Source organism: Hoplias malabaricus, chromosome 2 (genome assembly GCF_029633855.1).
Source record: "Hoplias malabaricus isolate fHopMal1 chromosome 2, fHopMal1.hap1, whole genome shotgun sequence".
Taxonomy (NCBI): Eukaryota; Metazoa; Chordata; class Actinopteri; order Characiformes; family Erythrinidae; genus Hoplias; species Hoplias malabaricus.
This window is the reverse complement of record NC_089801.1, coordinates 73,604,874-73,629,681: the sequence shown is the minus strand read 5'-3', so window position 1 is coordinate 73,629,681 and position 24,808 is coordinate 73,604,874. Positions and strand designations below refer to the sequence as shown.

At 43.3% G+C, this 24,808-nt stretch overlaps 1 protein-coding gene across 1 annotated transcript in view; it reads left to right on the top strand.

The window, feature by feature from the left end:
• cckbra (cholecystokinin B receptor a) overlaps nt 1-22,689 on the top strand; it is a 49,545-nt gene extending 26,856 nt beyond the window's left edge. Inside the window, exon 5 of the mRNA XM_066661464.1 lies at nt 19,464-22,689. Coding sequence (XP_066517561.1) covers nt 19,464-19,996 — 533 coding nt within the window. The 3' untranslated portion in view covers nt 19,997-22,689. The remainder of the gene's footprint in view (nt 1-19,463) is intronic.
• Nucleotides 22,690-24,808: the final 2,119 nt, after the last annotated feature.

The window sequence follows — 24,808 nt, the reverse complement described above, 5'->3', positions numbered from 1 at the left end:
ACGACCTGTGATTGGGGAAATTGAAGAGACAACGAATATCATTTTCTTATGGTGTGTAAATTAAAAGTATTTTTTTTATTATTTACATGTATTAGACTGGACCTGTAGGTGACACAATATATCATTTACAAGTGTTTCTTACGTACAGTTCATATATTGTTCATGTCCACATCCGAGTGAAATTTACTGATGCTAAATCACAGCTTAGGAATGACTCTATTAAAGAAACTGGTGGGATATCACATGTAGTTCCAGCTGAAAAACATTATAGAATGACTGTTTAATGCAAAGGGTGGGTTGTTACCAGTAACAGGGAGGGTTTTAAAAGTCCAAATACTCGTTAAATACATAAAAATATCTTTCCTCTACTTCGTGGAAATTTGTTTTTCAAAAACGAGGAATCACTTTATATCATGAGTCAGTGTTGAGACACACGAGTCATGTAAGAACTAACTTCAGCTGAGTCAACTCAGTCAAGGACAAAGCCAGGGTGAGTCACTAGTCAATTAATAGCTAAACTGGCTTCAGTCGAGTATAACTCTAAGTTAAGTTACAAGGAATTTAAGGGCGAATCTGAATTGAGTCAGTTAAGAAAAAAAATCTGAGTGGAGTCAGGAGTCAGTGGTAGATGATTCCCTGGTGAGTCACAGGTCTCATAAAGACATAATCATGTTGAGGCACCAGTAAGTTAAAGACAAATTCAAGCTTGAATCATGTCATGAATTGATTAAGGACAAACATGCATGTATTAATTTGTAAGTTAAGGGCAGACTTGGGTTGAGTAATCTATGCAATTCCAACTCAAGGGGCAAATCTGTCAAGTATAAATGTCAATTGGGTCTCAAATCAGTTAAGGACAAATATGAGTTAGACACAAATCAATTAAAGGCAAATCCAAGTTGAATCATAAATCAGGTTAAAAAATATGTTTTGATTCATTAGTCAGTTAAGGACAAATTAAGGCTGAGTCATGAGTCAGATAAGAAAGAAATCACATGTCAGTTATAGACAAATCCATACTGAGCCATGAATCAATTAAGGACAAATCAGATTAATTCACTGTTCAATTAAGGATGAATCTGACTTGAGGCATGAGTCAGTTAAATGCAAATGTGAATTGAGTCAGTTAAGAACACACCTGTACTGAGTCACAATCCGAGTTGAGTTAGAGTCAGTTAGGGATAAATGAGTTGAGCTGCAAGTCAGTTAAGAACTAACCTGAGTTGATTCATGTATCAGTTATGGACAAATTCGAGTCAGTCCACATGCAGCTTGAGTGCAACTGGAGTGTGAGTCCCCATCTCTGTCTGCATCAATAGCAATAAGCCCAAAAGCCCCAGGGAGTTGGTTTTATTGATTTATGATGTGTACTGTATCTTCAACTGACTCTTTTGGCATCAGATGGCTTGCCTTAATAAGAATTTCTCATTACACTATTTTAGGGCTAGACCAGTTTAGCTATTGACCAGTGGCTCACTGTGTGGCTTATAAGGTGTTTTACACCATACTCTGTTTCCTTTTTGCTTCTTAAATAATGTAGTGGAGTATGAGCCAAATATGAATATTGGACAATGAAGGAATAATGAAATGAAAGGTTTTGAATTAAACCTTTCTCACTCTGACCAGGACTTTCGTCTGGTCCCGAAGTCAACATTCCACAGGACTGTTTGAACAACGGGGTGCAAAGCCCCCACACACGCACACTCATAAGCTAAGAGCATCAAAGAACCCTTTAACGTAACATATGGCATCTGGATCCCCTAACCTCTTCAGGAACTCGAGATAACTTTTATGATGCTTTTAGAGAGACAGGAACTTCAAACAAAGAAGAGAGCTTTTACGGCCGCCTATGACAAAGTGGCGCCTCAATATCCCTTATCTTTCACGGGGATCAACAGATGTTCAAACGAAAGTGACCTCGAGTGAACTCCCGTGAATCACCAACCAAAAGCACGGATCAACAGCGACACCGAATGGACACTGGCGAAACTACGCCTCGCTCAGAGTCGCCGGAAAACAATAGCGAAAATAATCGAACTCTGAATTATTTGTGTATAAACGAATGTATTAATGTCACTTTCTGTACCCTCAGATGAATGCCTACCTCCTAATGAAATGATGTATAGTGCCGATTGTTTCTATTACAAAGATCAGTTTTGTCTCTGAATGAGAGAAAATGGATTAATGTTTTATTTTTCAGCGTATCATCACGAATTGGACGTGAACAATGTACTCAAGATGGGACCTTATGTAAATGTCTGATATTAATAGTCCAATGTACTCATTGTTATAGGTTGATAACAGGTATAAGAATTTTGATACGAGAAACTCATATTCCTTATGTATGAATCACAGATTCAAACCCCCTCCTCCTACTCTCTCTCTCTCTCTCCCTCACGAGAGTCACGTGAGTCTGGACTCGCGTCCAATCAGAAAGAGGACGCCTCCCATTAGGGCGTGACCGCGCCAGCCTTGAAAAGGCCAAACAGCAAGACAGACAAGGAGTTCGAAGTTTGAAGAGTCGCGAGGACTCTACAAAGTAACGGACCACTGAAAAAGAGAGGACGCCGAAGACAACAACCACGAGGAGATCCGAGAAACCTTAAACAACAAAAAAACGCTGTCTCTTCCACGCCGACAACGAAACAAAGGAACCCTCTCAGAGACTTCAGAAAAGCTTACGAGAGACGTCTCGAAATTAGCTAAGAGTATGAAGTTTAACTAATAAGTCGAGTAATTTGAATATCTTTCTTTTCTTTTAATCTTGTTTATGTTTATTACCTACCTAAGCTTAATCTCACGACTAATCGAAGCAGGGGAACTTATTCGTGGCCAGAATAAGGAAACACTGCCGAGGTACCATAGAGTCTTAGAATAAGTGAGTTTATTGAAGCGGTTTTTCAGTTCTGGAGCTGCAGCAACCAGCGAACTTTCGTCTAAACGTCCATATTTTGGACTCTCCCACTCCGGACCGAAGGCCGAAGAGAGGATCCTGCCGCCTGCGTCATCACACTCCGGGTACGCCCGAGACAACTCAATCAACAAGAAAGACCTCCACGCTAAACCAGCCTGGACGCTTCTGCGGTAAGAACCGCGAGACTAAGTGAGACGCCTCCATTCCCAGGACTCCAAAGAGCCTCTGCATCCAAACGAGTGGTGAAAAACCGACGAAAAGTAAGCTAAACTTATGCACTTCCAGAGCTGAACACCGAATTAAGTTCTTGATAAATTCTGTATTAATTAAACCTTAGTTAGTAACCTTAGTCACAAGTTAGAAGTGCCTAGCTCACCTTAAGGTCAAAATCAGTTCCCCCTGCCGGACACCGTGAGATTACAAGGTCGTGCTATGTTAACTAAATATCTTCTTTTTATTAATAAAACTCTCATTATTTGAAGTCACAGTGTTTGCAATTTATTCATTAGAATTTCTGAAAATCCTGAAGAACTCATTTAGCATGATTATTATTCATTCTCAAACTAATTATTAATGTTTTAATTGCTTAAACCAATTATAAATCTTAATTAATTTCATTAAGTCAAATATCAGAGGTTGGAGGAGTTTGAATAAAGTCAAGGCTATAAAACAAATTATAAAATTATATGTATATGTATCGGGGTGTATGACCAACATCCACTACATATAAAATATATACATTTTATTGGCGCCCACGCGAGGCAGGAAAAAGGCTTTTTAATGAGCAAACTGCAAAACACTGAATATCAGCTTGGGTTTATGAAATACTTTCCACTGTGTGTGTTGATGAATAACGATTGAGATTCAAAGCTTGATGTGGGTAATTTCGTGTTGTGTTTGTTACTGCTGAAAAACTGTTCTGTGATATATACCGGTTAGAAAATAAGCTTGGTTGTTTTTGAAAGAGCGCGGCTCTGCGCCATTTTGCATGCATTAAATTGAGGACTGGGCACGTCTGAACTGCGCGAAATTCCGCTGTGAGACTTTGCCGTCGGATTCGACCTCCCGCCGCGAAATTCCGGCGAAGAGAGACCACCGAACCGAATACCCCCGTTCGTTTTAAACTGGGTCGCTACCAGCGTTAATAACGAGATCGCGCGCTAGGCGATTGGGAGGTTATTAAACAGCCGAAAATACGGCTTGTGTGAAGAGCTATCTGCTCTCGTCAGCTGTTCCTGTTAAACTGAACTCATATTCAGAAAGGAACGAACCCCTTTGAAGGGGCGGAGCTGAAACTAAGGAGGGAAATTCAAAACGCCCCCAAAACAGAGGAAGACAAATTCCCTCTTGTGGTATAAGTGCGTAATTGCAGGGAAAAATACTTCATAACTAGCGTCTATTGAAGCGTGTCCTCCCTTGCTCCTCCTTGTGGTCAAGTGGTGCTACCCTTGACGTTTGATTCCCGTACACCCTCTAGTGGTTGGGAGGTTGTCCGCCGAGACAACATAAGTGTTTAGCAGCCCTCTGGTGTTTAAAAGTTGTCATTACAGATGAAATTCTTTTAAAATACCTTAGTGTAAAATCTCTGTTCCCCTTTTAAATTGTTATTTTTATTTTTGATAGAGTATCTGAGCGTTTAAAATCTTTATCCCATTTTAGATTTTAATCTGATAACGCCCTCTAGTGTTGAAACTTCCCGCTACAGTGGAAATTCCCACTTGTGTTATATTGTGTCTGCCCGTACTGTGTCGATTGGGATTCCCACCAGCGCCGACTGGTGTCCATTGCTGCTATTGCATTGTAACTTGCTTGTCGCCCTCTGGTGTCCTAGTCTGGTATTACAATTTAAGTTCAACTTAAATACTGAAGCTCGCTGTTGCCATTCAGACTTACCTTCAGTACCCTCTGGTGGAGAAAACTTGCTATCGCAATTGAAATTGTCGACCAGTTCACACTGACAAGACCTGGTATCACAGCTCTAGTGGCTGTCTCTAAACTCTGCACATCTGAATAAGTACAAGTAAAGGCTTGGAAGCATAATAAGTTGGTACAACTACAGCAGACAGTGTGCAGTAATTAGAGATTGACACTTTAAATTGATACCAGATCACAAACACAGTTAAAAGAGAGAGTCTTTTAATCTTGCTATTCTTAATAATTCTTTAATTCGGAAAATTCTTTTACTTTCATAATTCCTTAATTGGAAATTATATCTAATAATAAAACTCACTTAATATTAAAATTCCTTCATCCAAATTTTTCGACAATTCTTTAATTCAAAATTTTTAATAATTTTAATTATTGAAAAAATTTTTTTCTCTTTCTCTCTTCTTTTATTCACTCGCGCATAGCAACTTTCACTCCACCCTCTCCTACTAACAGACTTCCCTTAGAGATTCACAAGTGAACTCTAACACCATGCATACTAACCGTTACTCTTAGAGCACTCGGTACAGGTGAATTTAGTTCAGATTTAGTTAGAAAAGGGATTAACGGAATTAATCCTAACTAAATAGAAGTAAGTTACACCTCGCAGTTAAAACACAGCTAACATGGCAGAAGGAACCTTTCCCTCGGAAGTATATGTAGAAGGTTTGTGGGATGAGGCATTCTCTGTTTTGACCAGCATCACCAGTGATGTGATGCCTGGATTCGCAGAGACTGTACAGAAGACCTCCCTGGTCGGCCGTGACCACATGGTGGCTAAGTGGGTAGAGAACCACTTAACCCACATGGCCAAGGGCAAGTCCCTAACGGAGGCATTAGGTCAAATAGCCATCCTCGCTTTAGTACAGCTCAGAGCCAGCGAACGTGAGCTCGAGGTATCACAGCGACAGCAGGCAAAGGTAGAGGCAGAGTTAAGTCGACTTCAAAGCGAAATAGCTGAAGGGAACACGCTGCCCCAGGTCACACCCGATGTGCCACCTAGTGCCGCTACAGAAAGACAAGGCCAGCAGGAAGATAGTGAGGATCAGGAACCAGACTCAGGGACCGTAACCTTTAGAGCTGCTGCAGCACCTCCTCTGGTATCAACGGGTATTTCCCCTTCCCCTGTGTCTCCTGTCAGTCGTCCCTTACAACGCCCTGCTAGACCCAGAGCACTGCAACCCAGTGTCTGGTTCCTCAACCTTTACCCTCTCATGGTCCCTCATACAAGGACCTAGATAAAATCGCGCGTAATATAACCCGCTTTGATCCCAAACCTGACGGTTCTAATGATATCTTTTCCTACCTAAAAGATATTGACTTCTACCTCCAAAGGTTCCCCGGGATCACCATAGACGACAGACTATATGTGATTAAACTGACCTCCAACCGAGACGTCAGTAACTTCATTGAACGTCAGCCAGACTATGTAAAAGCGCGATATGATGTGCTGTGCCAAGCATTGGAGGAAGAATTCTCCAATCACCTGTCACAGACCGGACTGGCCGCTGCTTTGAACATAAAACAGCAACGCCAGGAATCCCCTCAGCAATATTATAATCGACTCAGACAGGCGTACTTCGGACCTAGAAATGACTCCGGAATGGAGGAAGAGTTAAATTTCAAATCACTATTTATCCAAAACCTCCATCCCCACACCAGTCACCAGTTGGGAGTCTCAGCTTGCCCTCGCACCCTGTCTAGCAGGCAGCTGCGTGATTTAGCACTCAGAGGTTTCCTCAAAACCCAACAAATTCCCAACAGGCGGTCCGAAACACCCCAAGTCTTCAATGTCGACTCCAGTTCCCCACATTTAGAGTTAGAAGGTGCCACCCAGGCCGATCCACCAAGATCCGCCCTGAACCCTTCCTCCACTCCGTGGACCAGTGAGGGCCCGAAACCTCATCCGCCCTCACACCAATACAAGCGCTACCCTCCTCGCAGGCCAGACAGAAATCACGACAAAGATTTCTGGAACCCTCGGGACAGGGCTGGGTATGGTCGTGACTATTACCCTGTAGAAAACCGCGGTGCGGGCCGTGGAAAACCATCACATCCCCATAAGGGATATGAGCGAACAGCTCCGAACCAGCTTTCTGATTCCTATAGAGAAAAGAAAGAGAAATACTGGTATCAAAATAAAGGAAATCACGCTAGAGACAAGCTTAAAGGCACGGAACTCAGCTCTAAGGAGTTAGAGGACATCCGCCGAATGCTTGCAATGATTTGCAAAGAGAAAAAGAAAAAACCTGACGTTCTTTCTATCACCTCTTCGCGGTCTAACCCAAAGCCATCCTCTAACACCCCAGAAATGTTAGAGAGTTATGTAGGAGAAGTGACAAGCGAAGCTCCGTCTTCTAGCGCACCGCGCAATCTCCTCGTGACCCAAACAAACACTGAAAACCCGATGATACAGGGGGGTGACTTGCAACCACCCTCCAGTGCTGTTTTGGTTGTTCAGTTAGGCGGTAAAGAAGGTTTAACGCCAAATGACCCCTCAGTCATTGAAGGCGACACACCCGTCCGACAATTCATGGGACACCTAACAGAGAAAGGGGTTGCACGCAAATTCTACTTGTCCACCATTGTGGAGAGAAGGCTAGTACATGAGGCCCTGTTGGACACTGCATCAGATGTCACGCTCATGTCTTCCGCCTTATTCCACCAGGTTCGAGCCATTGCGCGGCGTGAAAATCGCGAGATACAGCTCCAAAACTGTTCTCTTAAAATTCAGCCGTATTCACATGCAGGCCTCACTATCCAGTCTATGGCACTAATACACTTAGCCATTGGACCAATGACCTTAGTGCATCCAGTCCATGTGTCTCCTCTCGAAACAATTCCCTTCCTCATCGGCAAAGATCTCCTTAATCGCTTCGAACCACTGATTGACTTCAAAAGGTCAAAGATCTGGGCACAAGTGCGTGAGCCTTTACCCATCTGCACCCCACACCACCGGGAAGCTCAGTGTTGCCGTCTCGAAATCCGGCCTGAATCAATAGGAGATCCACCAAGTCAGATCCCTCACTTCGAGGAAGAGGAAACTGAGCCCATGGCAGCCACACCAGAGACAGCAGTCTCTCCCTGGCCCCCTAGTGCCATGTTAGAACAACGGAACACATTCCTGTGCACTTTCACACAGCCGTCCACAACAGACGCTCCAGGCCTTCCCATCGTGAATGGTCTCACAATGCAGGACTATCGTGTAGACAATGCAGTTCTGGCTCTATGGGCCGACCAGTCCGCCATAAGCCAAACCCTCTTTAACACTCTGCGCCTCACTCAACCAAATATTCCTTTGGTGAGCAGTCCTTGTCGCTTTCCTCTTAACCTGGCATCAAAAGCAATGTCACCCACTGATGGAATTTGCGCTTTAACCGTCCAGTGGAACAAAAGGGTAATCACCCATTATTTCTTAGTCGTCCCTAACTTGCCGCACGACGTTTACATTGGAAGTGACTTCTTGGTGCGCCTCGACGTCCACGTAGACACCCTCAATAGTGTACTGTGGTCTTTGACTGATGTTTCAACGGAAACCTGGTCCTCTGATCTCAGCAACCTAGGCTCAGGACAAACTATTCCCGAGGTATGTCAGGTCACTAACCAAGGTGCACTTGTGGTACCTGCGAACGCAGCAAATGTACCCATCCGCTTAGTCATGCGACCTGGCCAACACTTAAGCCACACGCATGCACTTTTCCAACCGTCACCTCAGTTCTTCGAACTAGGCCTCACCCTCGAAGCCACACCTTTGGTGGAGACGCGAGCAAGATCCACCTATCTATTCGTACGGAACGAAACCACTCAACCCTTGACGATCCCTCACTCATCTCCTCTGGGTTGGTTAGTCAGTACGAAATTCCATGACTTCGAGTTGCGAATTCCGATCATAGGACCAATGCCTGAATCCCTGCTTCTTGACCAGGCAGAAGCAAAGGTGTTCTACACTCATCCGACACGAGCTGTTGCTCTCTTCTCAGCTCTGGACATGAGTAACGACGCCATTTGCAGGATAGATCTCGCTGACGACAGTCAAATGACAATCACGGTCCTTTCCATAGATTCATCCCCGGAATCCTCCCGGGAACCATCTCTTCTTCCCGAAGCGGGAGAAAACACTTCAAATCCGCGTACTTCGAAAGAACTATCTGACTCCGAATTTCGTATCCAAGTCGAACAAGTTCTAAAGGAGGCCGACGCCCTCCAAAGCAAAGAAGAACGTGAGAAACTCTGTGAAGTGCTCCTTAAATATCAAAAATCTTTTTCCAAAGATTCAACGGACTGTGGTCTCACTGACATTCATTCAGTACGCATTCCCACTCGTCCAGGAGCACCACCCACGTTTGTCCGCCAATACAAAATTCCGTTGGCATCCTATGAACCGGTACAAGAAATCATTGATGACTTGCTGGAAAAGGGCATAATTCGACCCTGTAACAGCACGTATTCGGCACCATTATGGCCCGTCATAAAACCAAATGGTAAATGGCGCTTAACCATCGACTATCGGAAACTAAATCAACAGGTTCCCTTGTCTCGATGGCCGATGACACAATTGGAGCAAGAGCTTCCCTCGGTCCGAAACGCTAAATACTTTTCCACCATCGATGTAGCCTCTGGCTTCTGGACCATCCCGGTGCAAGCAGAAGACCAACACAAGCTCGCTTTCACTTTCGCAAACCGACAGTACACATTCACTAGGTGCCCTTTTGGATATGCCAACTCACCCGCGGAGTTTAATATTTTCTTAAACAAAGCATGCCCTGATGCCCGCGAGCGAGGCACCCTCATATATGTGGACGACATACTCATGCGTAACCACTCCCTACAGGCACACATTGACGAGATTGATCATGTTCTTGACCAGCTTACAACAGCAGGTGCGAAAATATCACTCTCCAAATGTCAGTGGTGCAGAACAAAAGTGAATTACGTCGGTCTGCTCGTAAGCACTGATGGTGTTGAACCACAAGTGAGTCGAGTGCAAGGGGTAACAAACCTCGCAGCACCCACCAATCTTAAGGAACTCCGCAGTTTCTTAGGAGTATGCAACTACTCACGACAATTCATAGAGAACTATGCGGACCTAGCTCGTCCACTTTATGACCTCCTGAAAAAGGACACTCCGTTCACCTGGGGCGAAGCCCAGGAACACGCCATGCAGGCACTAAAATCGAAACTGTGCACGGCTCCATGCCTTGCCTATCCTGACAGTAGCAAAGAATTCTACCTAGAAGTAGGGTTCTCGGACCACTGTCTCAGCTCCGGTCTGTACCAATTACACGACAGAGACAAACGTGTCATAGCCTACGCTAGTAAAACTATGCTGGCTGCCGAAAACAAATACAGTGACTGCGAAAAAGCACTACTAGCAACAGTGTGGGCAGTCAAACATTTCTCCAACTACCTAGGTGGTCAGAAGGTGATTGTTGAAACTCATCATCAACCAGTCACTTTCCTAAACAGCCAACGAATTCGAGAGGGTGTAGTAACTAACGCTCGAGTAGCATCATGGCTAATGGCTCTCCAAAGCTTTGACTTAGAGGTGCGTTACGCGCAAAACTACAAGAGCCCCCTAGGCACAGGCCTTGCTTCCTGCAGGCGATGCGAAGGAGACATGCCTTCCCAAGTGCCACAAACTCTAGAAACCCTCTTACCTACCGTGGCTAACCACCACTATTTTGATCCTAACACATGCAAAGACCTTGTCACTGCATATGTAGATGGTTGTTCGTTCTGCCGAGAACACACCCTGATGGCAGGGGTGGGTATTATCGGAATAAACGGATGGCCTCACGAACCCCTAAGTTTCAAATTGGGTGCTCAGTCCTCCCAATACGCTGAAATAGCAGGAATTCTCATCACAATCCAGTCTGCGGTCCAGAAAAGCGTAAAAACGTTGGTGATCTGCACAGACTCCAACTACGCACGCCTAAGCTTCACATGCCACTTGAGACTGTGGAAAACCAACAACTACACCACGTCAAACAAAAAGCCAGTTAAACACAAAGAGCTTTTCGCGGCATGCGAACACTTGGTAGACACGCATGACCTGCAGATCTACTGGAAGAAAGTGAAAGGTCACTCCCGAGTCCCGGGAAATGACAAAGAATTCAATGATCAAGCAGATAGCTTAGCCAAGCAAGGGGCCCGCGAAGGCACATTGTGGACATTCGATCCCTCCCTTTTTCCAAACCCACCCGACATCGAAGTCCTAGCTGTCACACGGTCTCGAACTGTAACAAAGGCGTCGCCTGACAATGCCAAAACTACCATTGTCTCTATTAACCCCGCTTTTTCGGACGCTGACTTAGTTACTCTCCAAGCTCGAGACCCATCCATTTCGAAAATGCTTAGCCATGTCTCTGACCCATCTACTAATCCCATTACAGCACAAGATCTTGACACCATACCAGGCCTTAAAGACCTATACGGCGCCAGAGCGTCCCTCCAAGTCGTCAAAGGCTTGCTAGTTCATGCCACTGACTCGCACACTTCACCTACGTTCGTGGTTCCTCAGTGCCACAGGGGGGTGATGCTGATGCACGCCCATGACTCCCCATCTGCGGGACACAAAGGGGTCAAAGCAACACACCATGCGCTCAGGCAGGTGGCATATTGGCCCCACATGGTAAAAGATGTGGCTGACTACATTAAAGGCTGTCTGGTATGTTGCCAATTTCAACCCTCGAATCCTCTTCATAGAGCTCCTCTGCAAAAGAAAGGAGTATCCTTCCCTTGGTCAAACCTCCAGATAGACTGGGTTGGACCACTCACTCGAACAGTAAGAGGTAACAAGTACTTCCTCACAGTCACGTGTGCATTCACTAAATGGGTAGAATGCCTCCCCGCACCGAATGACACAGCGCTAACCACTGCATACTTACTGATGAACCATGTCTTCTCACGGTTTGGCCTACCCAGCCGTGTCGACTCTGACAGAGGGACACATTTCACAGCTGAGGTCATGCAGCAGCTCTGGCAACTCTTAGGAGTAAAAGCCAGCCTTCACATTAGCTACCATCCTCAAAGCTCAGGTCAGGTAGAGCGAGCCAACCGAACTGTTGTTAGCATACTGAAAAAGTACGTAGCAGCAAACCAACGAGACTGGGATGTCAAACTCCCCCTTGTACTGATGGCCATACGGGCGACCCCACACGACGCGGTCGGGGTCTCACCCTTTGAGTTGATGACAGGGAGACAAATGACTCTGCCACTACATCTGTTATATCGGCCAGGTGAAGCTAGCATAGCCGTAGCCTACACCACTCATCAGTATATGGAGGATCTGCAGAAACACCTCAAAGCCACCTTTGCCTTTGCCCAGCAGAAATTGGAAAAAAGTGCAGAAGGTCGCAAAGCGTACTACGATCACAAAGCATCCCACGATGAACTCCAAATAGGGGACAAAGTATGGTACTACATCTTTGTCCAACCTGTTGGAAGGTCGCGAAAAACAGGGGGGAATTTGGCCCGCAAATTCCTACCCCGATGGTCCGGTCCCTATAAGATAACAGACAAACTGTCCCCCGTTGTTTACAGGATCAAAATAAACAAAGCTCGGGGCAGTACCGAATTCAAATGGGTCCACCGCAACCAAATCCGACCACACACAACCCCCATGGGACTTGTAGGGGATACTAACGCTTGTGTTAGATCATAAACGACAGAACCAAAGGCAGGAAGGGTGTTAGTTAACAAACAACTATAACCTTCTACTCACACCTTAGTTCTCCTATCCCTTTTCCCTTTTTCTCTCACTCTTTAGCAGGCAACGAGCTTCTAACCAGACTGAGGACACTCAGGGTGCAAGACCCTAGTCCCTCATCGTCAATTATTGTAGAGTGCTTACCCTAGGAAATTTTTATCAAAAAGGGGGGTATCATGAAAATTTCTTATAATTTATCTAAACGACTCGCCGTAAATACCCTAAATCTAACCATGAGCATCTCTTCCGGTAGGATGGCCCCGCTGCTCATTCTCCTGATCGTCGGCTCCCTAGGAACCGCTGTGCTCCCTGAAGTGATTGAACCAGGTCCTGACTCAGGAATAATACTGAAAGACCAGCCGGGACTGCTAATCACTAATTGCCGCCTCCATACCCAGAGAGTATTTGTACGGTTGAATCCCGCCGAAGCGTGTAGCAAAAACCTACCGATAACCACGCTGCAGACTGGCCGGAATGGAGTTAGATGGACTGAGGAAGCTATCAGCCATGCTGAAGCCGACGTAACTCACATGCTCCGCCAGTTACAAAAGTTTACCGTAACGCAATCAGAACTAAATGGTTTTAATAAACGACCTAAACGCTTCATAGGCGGATTGTTAATGGCAGCTGCAACTGTGGGATCACTACTGAGTCTCGGAACGTCCGCCGTCAATGCCGTCAATGTAGCCACTGTTAAACGTCAAGTAGGGGAATTGCAAGCGGAAATTCCGAACATTAAAACCCAATTAGACAAACAGCAGCAGCACCTGCAAACCATTGGGCAAACCCTACGTGGCACCGTCGTAGTGCTCAACGCTCACAGTGTCGCTTTGAACAAAACGCTCCAGACGGTTAACTCCATGCTTTCAGTAGTACAACTTGACCTTGCCCACATCCAGCTTGTGAATATGTTATTGTCTGATATGCTACAAGAAATCAGCTCCTCTGTAGATAGCCTAGCCATGGGGAGAATCCCTCCCTACCTGGTGCCCCTATCCTTAGTACAGGAGATTTTATCCACAGCAACTCGAGGAGTAGTTACTGATCTCCAGGCCCACCTAGCCTATACCTTAGGTAGCGCCATCCCAATTTATGTTAATCCTCAAGACCGAGAATTAGCATTCATTATTAACCTTCCCATAATGGCGCCTGAAAACATATACCGTTTGAAAGATGTTGTCAACGTTGGTTTCTGGCAAGATTCTGCCTACGTTCGTGTGAAAACAACATCTCTTGTAGCATACCAAGACGATAACCCTGACCTATATCTGGTACCCAATTTGCTTATGTGCACACTCACTAAAGACATTCACTACTTGTGCCCTAGCAAACCTTTCATTCGTGACAGCGCAAATGGGATCTGTGGCCTTAAGCCTATGATGAGTAATACTCAATGCCCGGTAGTCGTCACGCCCCGACGTTTGGTAACCAGTACTCAAGCTGAAATTGTTGGAAATCGTTGGTTGGTTAACACCCCCTTTAGAGAGGCCCTACTAACCTATGATCAACATGACACCTCAGAAAGGGTACTCCTTCCTAGCCAAACCTTCTGGGTAGACGTCCCCGTAAACGCAATCTTACATGTAGGAGACCTGGCCCTGTATCACCTAAACCCTGACCAATATGAGAGCGACGTAGAAATCTCAGAGTTCTTCTCCAAACACACCATCGAGCTAGATACTAAAACCCTAACTCGCCTAGAATATGAGGGAACCCAAGTCATTGACCTCACCCCCATAGATAACACTCTTAGAGAACTATCGTCTCAACCCCTATGGCCAGTTCAGCCTGTCACCTATGCATGGTCCACCCCGGACACCTTACTAGTTACCCTGGTAGGATTAGGATATCTTTTGACCGTTGGTATAGCTTGGTTCTATTTCAAACGCACTCGAGCCCTCCAGAGCAGATTAGAAACTTGGTCTAATAAAATGGTCAAATTCGTTAGACATAAGAGAGCCCAGAGAGGTGAACCCCCAAGTTTTAGATATGAAGCCGAAGGCCATGTCGAAGAATCAGCTCTCGAGGTTGCGTTTGAACAAGACCTGCCCCTAAATAATTAGGATCCCTTCAGCCTGCAAACATACACATTCCATATGCACCCATACACTAATAGGAATACATCAGCTCTGGAAATGTGTTTGAATATGCTTGCTGATCTCACCTTCCTCCACAGCAAAGTTTCTTCTCTGCTCCATGCTCCCTGCAGAACCATAAAGCTGAAAAGAAAGGGGGGAATGTAGTGGAGTATGAGCCAAATATGAATATTGGACAATGAAGGAATAATGAAATGAAAGGTTTTGAATTAAACCTTTCTCACTCTGACCAGGACTTTCGTCTGGTCCCGAAGTCAACATTCCACAGGACTGTTTGAACAACGGGGTGCAAAGCCCCCACACACGCACACTCATAAGCTAAGAGCATCAAAGAACCCTTTAACGTAACATATGGCATCTGGATCCCCTAACCTCTTCTGGAACTCGAGATAACTTTTATGATGCTTTTAGAGAGACAGGAACTTCAAACAAAGAAGAGAGCTTTTACGGCCGCCTATGACAAAGTGGCGCCTCAATATCCCTTATCTTTCACGGGGATCAACAGATGTTCAAACCAAAGTGACCTCGAGTGAACTCCCGTGAATCACCAACCAAAAGCACGGATCAACAGCGACACCGAATGGACACTGGCGAAACTACGCCTCGCTCAGAGTCGCCGGAAAACAATAGCGAAAATAATCGAACTCTGAATTATTTGTATATAAACGAATGTATTAATGTCACTTTCTGTACCCTCAGATGAATGCCTACCTCCTAATGAAATGATGTATAGTGCCGATTGTTTCTATTACAAAGATCAGTTTTGTCTCTGAATGAGAGAAAATGGATTAATGTTTTATTTTTCAGCGTATCATCACGAATTGGACGTGAACAATGTACTCAAGATGGGACCTTATGTAAATGTCTGATATTAATAGTCCAATGTACTCATTGTTATAGGTTGATAACAGGTATAAGAATTTTGATACGAGAAACTCATATTCCTTATGTATGAATCACAGATTCAAACCCCCTCCTCCTACTCTCTCTCTCTCTCTCCCTCACGAGAGTCACGTGAGTCTGGACTCGCGTCCAATCAGAAAGAGGACGCCTCCCATTAGGGCGTGACCGCGCCAGCCTTGAAAAGGCCAAACAGCAAGACAGACAAGGAGTTCGAAGTTTGAAGAGTCGCGAGGACTCTACAAAGTAACGGACCACTGAAAAAGAGAGGACGCCGAAGACAACAACCACGAGGAGATCCGAGAAACCTTAAACAACAAAAAAACGCTGTCTCTTCCACGCCGACAACGAAACAAAGGAACCCTCTCAGAGACTTCAGAAAAGCTTACGAGAGACGTCTCGAAATTAGCTAAGAGTATGAAGTTTAACTAATAAGTCGAGTAATTTGAATATCTTTCTTTTCTTTTAATCTTGTTTATGTTTATTACCTACCTAAGCTTAATCTCACGACTAATCGAAGCAGGGGAACTTATTCGTGGCCAGAATAAGGAAACACTGCCGAGGTACCATAGAGTCTTAGAATAAGTGAGTTTATTGAAGCGGTTTTTCAGTTCTGGAGCTGCAGCAACCAGCGAACTTTCGTCTAAACGTCCATATTTTGGACTCTCCCACTCCGGACCGAAGGCCGAAGAGAGGATCCTGCCGCCTGCGTCATCACACTCCGGGTACGCCCGAGACAACTCAATCAACAAGAAAGACCTCCACGCTAAACCAGCCTGGACGCTTCTGCGGTAAGAACCGCGAGACTAAGTGAGACGCCTCCATTCCCAGGACTCCAAAGAGCCTCTGCATCCAAACGAGTGGTGAAAAACCGACGAAAAGTAAGCTAAACTTATGCACTTCCAGAGCTGAACACCGAATTAAGTTCTTGATAAATTCTGTATTAATTAAACCTTAGTTAGTAACCTTAGTCACAAGTTAGAAATGCCTAGCTCACCTTAAGGTCAAAATCAGTTCCCCCTGCCGGACACCGTGAGATTACAAGGTTGTGCTATGTTAACTAAATATCTTCTTTTTATTAATAAAACTCTCATTATTTGAAGTCACAGTGTTTGCAATTTATTCATTAGAATTTCTGAAAATCCTGAAGAACTCATTTAGCATGATTATTATTCATTCTCAAACTAATTATTAATGTTATAATTGCTTAAACCAATTATAAATCTTAATTAATTTCATTAAGTCAAATATCAGAGGTTGGAGGAGTTTGAATAAAGTCAAGGCTATAAAACAAATTATAAAATTATATGTATATGTATCGGGGTGTATGACCAACATCCACTACAATAATATATTGACATGTGGTCTAAGGTGAGATCTATAAGCTACACATATAACTAGACTGCAGAGTTAAAGGTGGAATAGCAGGTTGTTAAAATGAAAGATCATTTACCATGTAATTTATACATCTTTTGTAAACTTGCCTACTGCCACGGTGGTCTCCCATGTGAGATATAAACATTTTATCCTCTGATTAAAAAAATGTACAATAGGGAAACAAACAGATGTTTAAGCCCAGTTGGTGAAAAACTAAATTTAATGGATGTTTCTGGGATGTTGAATAGATATATAAACTTTGGTCAAAGTGAGAGTTTTTATACAACTTTTAATAACCCTGCCTTGATTGTGGGAATGCATATTTTATTGTCATATTAAATACATATTTAATGGATGTTGTAAAGATGACTAGACTATGGAAACTAGATCACTGACATTGTCTTTTTATGGACTAACTTTGAATTCAGGCCAAGCTGATCCAATAATGATCATGTCTGGTTAGACCGTGCCCAGTTGGAAACATAAATAGCAAAAGTCTTTCTTGTGTTTTCTGGATCATTTTTTGGTTTATAGCCATTGGACAACCCCAAAAATGCTATGGCCATCCAGTATCCACTCCATTAATACAGTCATATGCAAATGTTTTGACCCTTCAGGTCAAATTCCTTCTAAATACACATTCTCTGTATAGAACAGACAGGTACATGCTGCAGTTTTCTTCATGGCCAATAAATCACATCTTATTTAATTTATTTTCCTGAATGTAATCTATTTGGAGAAAACTAAATATTACTTGTGTCCTGTATAAAGTTGTGGAGCATTTGATATACTATGTGATATTTTTATGATGTTGGTTAGGTGTTATGATGTTGGTTAGGATAGTGGTAATACCACTAATATCTATGCAAAAAGTTTTGAACCCTTTCTCAGGTACGCACAATATTCAATGTATATGTATATATATATATATATATATATATATATATATATATATATATTTGACTCAGGTGTTGAAACTTATGCTTACGACTGTATGGTGAAGCCAGCGTTCACTTGTTTTCAGGCACCAGCAGAGCAGTAGATGCCCAAAGCACAGTGCGTTTTTTTGGATGATGTGCTCTCGCTGGGTGATCATATTTGCTAGGGAGGCTTGTTGTTGTGTAAAAGCTTTTTATGAGTCAAGGACTTGGTCCAGAGGATTTCATCATGGATTTTTTTTTAGCTCTGCTAGCTGGGTGCTATTGAACTGTGGGATTTGGTAGCTGCCGGAGGGAGAGTTGCCCAAGCTTTTCATCTTTAAGGCTTTTCAGTTCCACACACTTTGCTGCTTTGGTCCAGCTCTCACACAAAGATGCCTAAACCTTTTTTTATTTTATAATATTTATTTATTAATATAATTCTTTTAAAGCAGTAGATTGGTGCTTTTTGACTGAACTGTGGGCTGGGTATAGGTTCTGCTGGGTTAGTTGATGGCACAATTTAAATAAGATTAAACACAACTAGAGGAAAGACTATCAACAATATATGAAGCATACAACACAAAATTATGCAGAAAAGACTTATATACTGAGGATGGAGCAGCAGTGTTCTTGTTTTGGAGAGGATTATAATGTTACAGCTCCATATTACATTCCCTCCAGCTGAATCAGTCAGACAGTTCTTATTCTCACTCAGACTGAATTCCAACTACATACGCACAGATGTGGAGTGGTGCACTGTCAATATTTTTGAAGCTAGTGTAAATTTGCTAAAGCATATTTGCTGTTGAAGACAGCACCTTTATATGAACTGCATATTTGTCTTTTTTTCTTAGTTTATCTGTGCAGACAGTACAGTTATTTACAAAAGTTTGGATACCTCTGTTTAAATAAAAAAGTCCTATTGCTTTTCTGTAAGTAAAAGTTAAGGCACAGCAATTTTTTGTGCACAATGTCTATTCATGTTCTGAATTTAACAGATAAAAAACATCTAAAATTTAGAGAATAAACTGTACCTTTTCCTTGGAACATTGTGTAAAGTACAACAAATAAATGTAACTGTAAGTGTGCTAAAGGAATATGTTGTTCTTTCTTTAAAAAGATCATCAAAGCATGATTTAACCAGAGGTGCCCAAACTTTGGCATGAGTCAAGAATTTGTATAAAATCCTGCCTGATTTGCCACAATTTCACACTTTTTAGAGTCTCTCTCTCTCTCTCTCTCTTTCTCTCACTGTACCAGTCTTTGTGATGTTTATATTTGAATACAGGCAAAAATATTTGAATATTTTCTGCTGTTTTGCAATCGACTTTTTAGATTAACTCAATTATTCACTTCAAACCACTTCATCCTAATCAGGGTCTCCGTGGGTCCATGGAATCATTAGATGCAAAACAGGAACACATCCTGCACACACAGGGCACCAGGCCATCACAGCGAATCACACACTCATCCTGTCACACACTTACCCACTGACACATGTTTTTGAATTGTGGGAGAAAACCGGAAAACCCAGAAGAAAACACACACCAGGAGAACACACTAAACTCCTCAAAGACAGTGACCATAACCTTGCTCAAATATTTGTTCTGTTCTCTCCATAGCATTGACAAACGGGATGAATGGCACGATATCCCACGGCCATGATGACAGTGATGGCTGCTACATACAGGTTCCAAAGAAGACTCCAGCCATGGAGCTGTCTACCCTCAGCACTTCAGCCACCTGCAAGACTGACCGTCCGCGTAGCAACACTTCGGAAGCCAAGCTGCTGGCCAAGAAGCGTGTGATCCGGATGCTGATCATCATTGTGGTCATGTTCTTCGTCTGCTGGATGCCACTGTATGCAGCCAACACCTGGAGGGCCTTTGACCAGCGCTCAGCCAAAAGGGCCCTGTCTGGAGCTCCGATCTCCTTCATCCAGCTGCTGTCCTACACCTCAGCCTGCGTCAACCCCATCATCTACTGCTTCATGAATAAGCGTTTCAGAAAGGCACTTCTGGCCACTTTCTCCTGCTGCAGGTTGCCCTGCCGCCGCCACAGGAGGAGGGACGGAGAGGAGGACGCCACTGGGGCTACTGCAGCTTCCATATCCAAGTTTAGCTACACCACAGTTAGCACAGTGGGGCCTTGTTAAACCAATGTCGGGGGCTCGTCCGGGATCATCTCGGGAAGGCTTGCTTGTCCAGCAAGTATTTTGGGATTTGTCTTTGCTTGTGTTCTTGCTACTTCTGTACCAGCAGCATGCTTTAGCCAGTGTTTGTCTGCTTCTGTCTTGGTGTGTAGCTTCAAGTAGGTGTTTGTGCTACAGAAGTAGTGGTTGGACTCATAGTCGCTGCCGCAAAAGTGACAAAAGGCATGAACGAGTATGCCTCATGTATCGTCATGCATAAGATAATGAGACTCGAAAGAGCAAGTCCTAATTCCCAGTCAGAGTGATCCTTACACCCAACCTGGCAAAAGACTGTGGACAACTTCATTAGAAAAAAATCCACCCTCACACACTGTTCTACATGCGGAAAATCATGTAAAAACCCTACTGCGCTAATCTATTACAATATTGTTCATTGCATGATACAATCTACAAATAAGGGAACCCTCCTTCCTGAGGTCACATATGTAATATGCTACAAAATGGTACAGTCGTTATCGGTCAGCATGCATTGTTGTGATATTTTCTTCATAATTTGTTGTTTCATCTAGCTCCATTTATGTGTTTTGACAGATATACTGATCCAGAGTGACTTACCTGTTACAGATGTAGGCAAATGCATTGTTAGGAGTCTTGTCCAAGGACACGTAAATAGCCAGTCCACATGCGAATATGTGTTTTTGGCTTGTGGTAGGAAACTGGAGCACTGAAAATATACCCATGCAAACAATAGAAGAACACACACAACCCCAGGACCCTGGAGCTGTGTGACAGCAACACTAACTGTGCCACCAAGCCACTCTGTTTTATTTTTGTTTTACACAGTTTCACATTTCACCCATTAACTAGGTCTCCCCAATACTGTGAAGCCCAAGATTGAGTGGATGTCTCCATCAAGTTATGTAAGGCTAGGAAACTCTTTTTCAATTGGCACACTTGGAGGAGGCCACTAACCACCAGTTCTGTTACATCGGATGACAGTTTGTTGTGATGGCTTGGATAATACTCAAATGAGGAAGGATCATGTAATCCACACAGGAAAAGCCAAACCAGTGGCACTGCCCACAGCTACCAACCTTCCAATGACTGGGCCAGTTCTTGAGGGCTTGGTCCACTTGGGACTCTTGGTCAAGGTATACAGATAAGCCTAATTTTTACCCAACTTTCGAGGAGTCTCACCTATTTCTCAATTGATAGTAAGTGGCTTCAAGCAGTTGGCCCTCAATTGAACTTATATAATTATTAATCAGCTGTTACCTGGTTGACTAAAACTGTTGGATATGCTGTGCTATGCTTTTGGGAAAGCTTTTTCTAATAGATTGTGTAACACTGCTGTGAGAATCTGATGGCATTCTGCCATGAGAGCATTACAGGTCTGCAGTGGTATTGGCTTGTTTGTTGTGGACACCACTGTATACCCCAATTCATTGCAGAGGTGTTGAACACTCACAGATCATAAGTCTCTAGCTGATGGTATTGAGCATGGTGACCTGAGTCTCATGTGTGGCTACTCTAGACTGTATGCATGATTGAATACTTCTGTCAATGGGTGCACCTAATGGTGTCTACAAATATTTGGACAAATAGTGTATGCTGATTTGACAGTGAGGAAAATGCTGTACCCTTGGGTGAGATCTTTGCCGTGTCCTTTTAGTGCTGGGCTGATTCTTCGGGTTGCCAGATTCTGTATGTCAAATTATGATGTGCTCTGTTATGGGTCTGTGGAGTCACTTGGGGAGATATTCGTCTCATTCCCAGGTCCATGCCTTTGATGCATATCTTGCAGCTCATTGTTCTTGAAGTTTAGCACAGAGCGGAATCTATTGGGCTGCTTAAGCAAAAGGCGGGAGAGGAAAACCTTGCTTAAATCCTTGTCAAATCCTTTGTAATCCACTGTTCTCCACAGCGGTTCCGCATCGCGAAGGCGGCTCATTTTGCTTTGAGGCAGAATAAAACACAAGTAAGTTAATAAACTGTGGAGGGACGCTCTTCTCCACACTCTTCTCCAAAAGTCTGTACAATTTAAATGCACAGAGCAGGGAAAACAGCAAGGTGGCTAATTTGCTTATGTGTGCTTGTTTAATTGCTTTCTTCCTCATTGCCCAGGCTGAGGAGACACCTGGGACAGAAGCTCTCTCTCTCGCAAAGCCTCAAAGCCTTCTCTGAATATATGAAAAGCAATAGAGCCCATGTTTGTAGTGAGGTTAATGTGTGCGAGGGAGCCCTTTTTAAAGCCCTGTCTGAAGATATGAAAGATATGGATTTGCCTTAGCCTGCTTTCTGTATTGATGAGACTATTTGACTGCTCGTCACCGCTGCAGCACTTCATCTCAACTTTACCAACTTTACTCCTAACGTCTGAATACGCTTCTTTAGTTCACTGAATCCTAATAGCAGTCCTATAAGTTTAGGTGGCAAAAGGAGTAATGCCATAGAAGAATCACTTTTGATTTTGGAGAACCTTCCAGTGGACAGCTCTATGAAGTATTCTAGAACATCTCTGGGCTTCTAATGAAATATATTTGACATAATTTGGTTAAAAGCACCATTAACTGTATTTAAACAGCCCTGTTCGGAATGACCGATTTCAGTGCCTGTTCCTTTAAATGAGAATAAGCCACTGATTACTCCAAGCTCTTGAGCCCCAGGAGTGAGGAGCAAGGAGCAGAAACACTGGTTTTTGGTCATTTTCACTTGGTTCACTTTCTTCTCTGTTCTTTTTTCACCATATTTAACCAGTACACTTATTTATCCACACTTTTTGTGTTTGTTTTGCTGTTTAACTTTATCATCTTTGTGCTGATTGGAGAGATTCAGACAAAGAGGCGGGGCAATTCTTGCCCTTGTGCCCTTGTTGGTAGGAGCCCCAAATTAGTGTGCACTTGCACTGAATCTTTGATAATATATCATACATTTCATACTCTGTCCTCTTTAAATATTATGGCATTATTGGTTATTCACAAGTAGCAATGAAAATCAGCTCAAAAGCAAACACTTTTGTTAAAACCTGTGGGTCCAATCCCACAGTGCAATCTGGGAAGATGAAATCCATGCCACTTTTGAAACTGCTGGTGATACAGAGGCATTGGACACTTGGAGGACAGCTCTGACGGCCTCGTTTTATCTATATTTATTGAGGTAATGTTCAGAGAGGGGCATTATTTTTAAAGCCTGGCTGATATATTGACAGATATACTGGCTGATATTGGGGTGCCATTAATAGATTAGTATCAGTAGAATTCCCACTGATGAAGCACCAAAAATATGTCTTAAATATTTAAAAATCTATATATTTATAAAACTATATTTAATTTAGGAGACGAGGGGGAATTAAGAACTATTGCACCTTCACTGACAATAATATTTTTTGAGTCGGTTTATAGGTTTAGCCCTGCATAAGAATTGTATTAGTGGCAATATTTTCATATCCATCAGGCCCAAATTATGTTATAGGCAAAATCTACTCTTGTTAGGTTGTGTTCGCTGAACCTCATTGCTTTGGTTTATTATAATCAAGATCCTCCTGCTACCTAATAAAACACTTAGCGATTGTTAATGAGCTCATTAGCATGTCACAGCCTTCTGCAATAGCAATACTGCCACAGCAATTAAGAAACCGTATACATCTGAGGCGTAATCCTAATGTAATAGATCTGCTTTAAGAGTAAGCCTCGTGCAAATGAGTTAAAGAGTAAACAGTCTTACCTCGTAGTCAGGGACATCGTGGAATTATTTTAACTGTAGCTCACATATATTTCTCTCTCTCATGCTCTTTCTCCCTCTCTCTTTCTCATAAAACTACCACAAACCATCTGTCAATCCTCCCTCCTTTACATCTCTAAGGGTCACCGGTGCATGACGGCAGTAATGTACTACTGCTATTTCTCAGTGTTGTTGGTGGTGATATTTCTTCAGAGGTGCAAGGTTCATGTCTAACGCTAGAATACAAAGTTCCCCTCAGTCCAATGATTTAACACACTGGCCTGGTCATCCATTTCACTCCACTCAAACCAGTGTAAATCCTGTTTCCACGACTACAGCTGCTTCAGGATAAGTAAACCTTGACGAATACCAAAATTAGAATTGACATAGGAAGATAAACAACAAGGATGTGAAGCACTGAATAGCACCCCTTGTGGTGCAAGTTAGTATATACGAGTGAGTATGTGTGTGAGTGAGTGAGTATAAGCGAGTTTCATGAGCTACTTCACATCTAAAATAAAAGTTTGTAAACAGTCTCTCGATTTGATTTCCTCTTCTAGTAGAACTTTTGATTGAAATTGTAGCTTAATTTTGTGTGGCGGTTCCCTGACTTTGGGGAAAACAAACAAATTAACAAACCAACCAGCAAACCCCCCCCCCATATATGTTCATTCATTTACAGCAATACTTCTTTAAAGTGTTCTCCACTGCAATGTTCTTATTACCCATATTTTCTCCCAATTTCAATTTTGTTCTACAAGTTCTAAACAGGGCCACCAAACTGAGTCCAACACTGTGGCTAATACTATGCCTAGTTTGCATAGTGCTTTTGATGAGTGGAAAAGGAAGGCCATACATCCGCTCAGTGAGCAAGTCCAATTGAGCTCTCTTGGACTCCTGGGCTCAGATGGCTGAAGCATCACCAAGGACTGAACCGGTGAACTCAGAAGTGGTTTTTCTGTGGCATCGCTCTAAAGAATCCATTTCAATACCTTTACATTCAAGAGTGTAGGTTTATTAGGTGAAAAAAAATAGTTCTAGGAAGGACTTTGGTGAAGAAATTCTACATACTATTTAGGGAACGTTTTTTTTTTA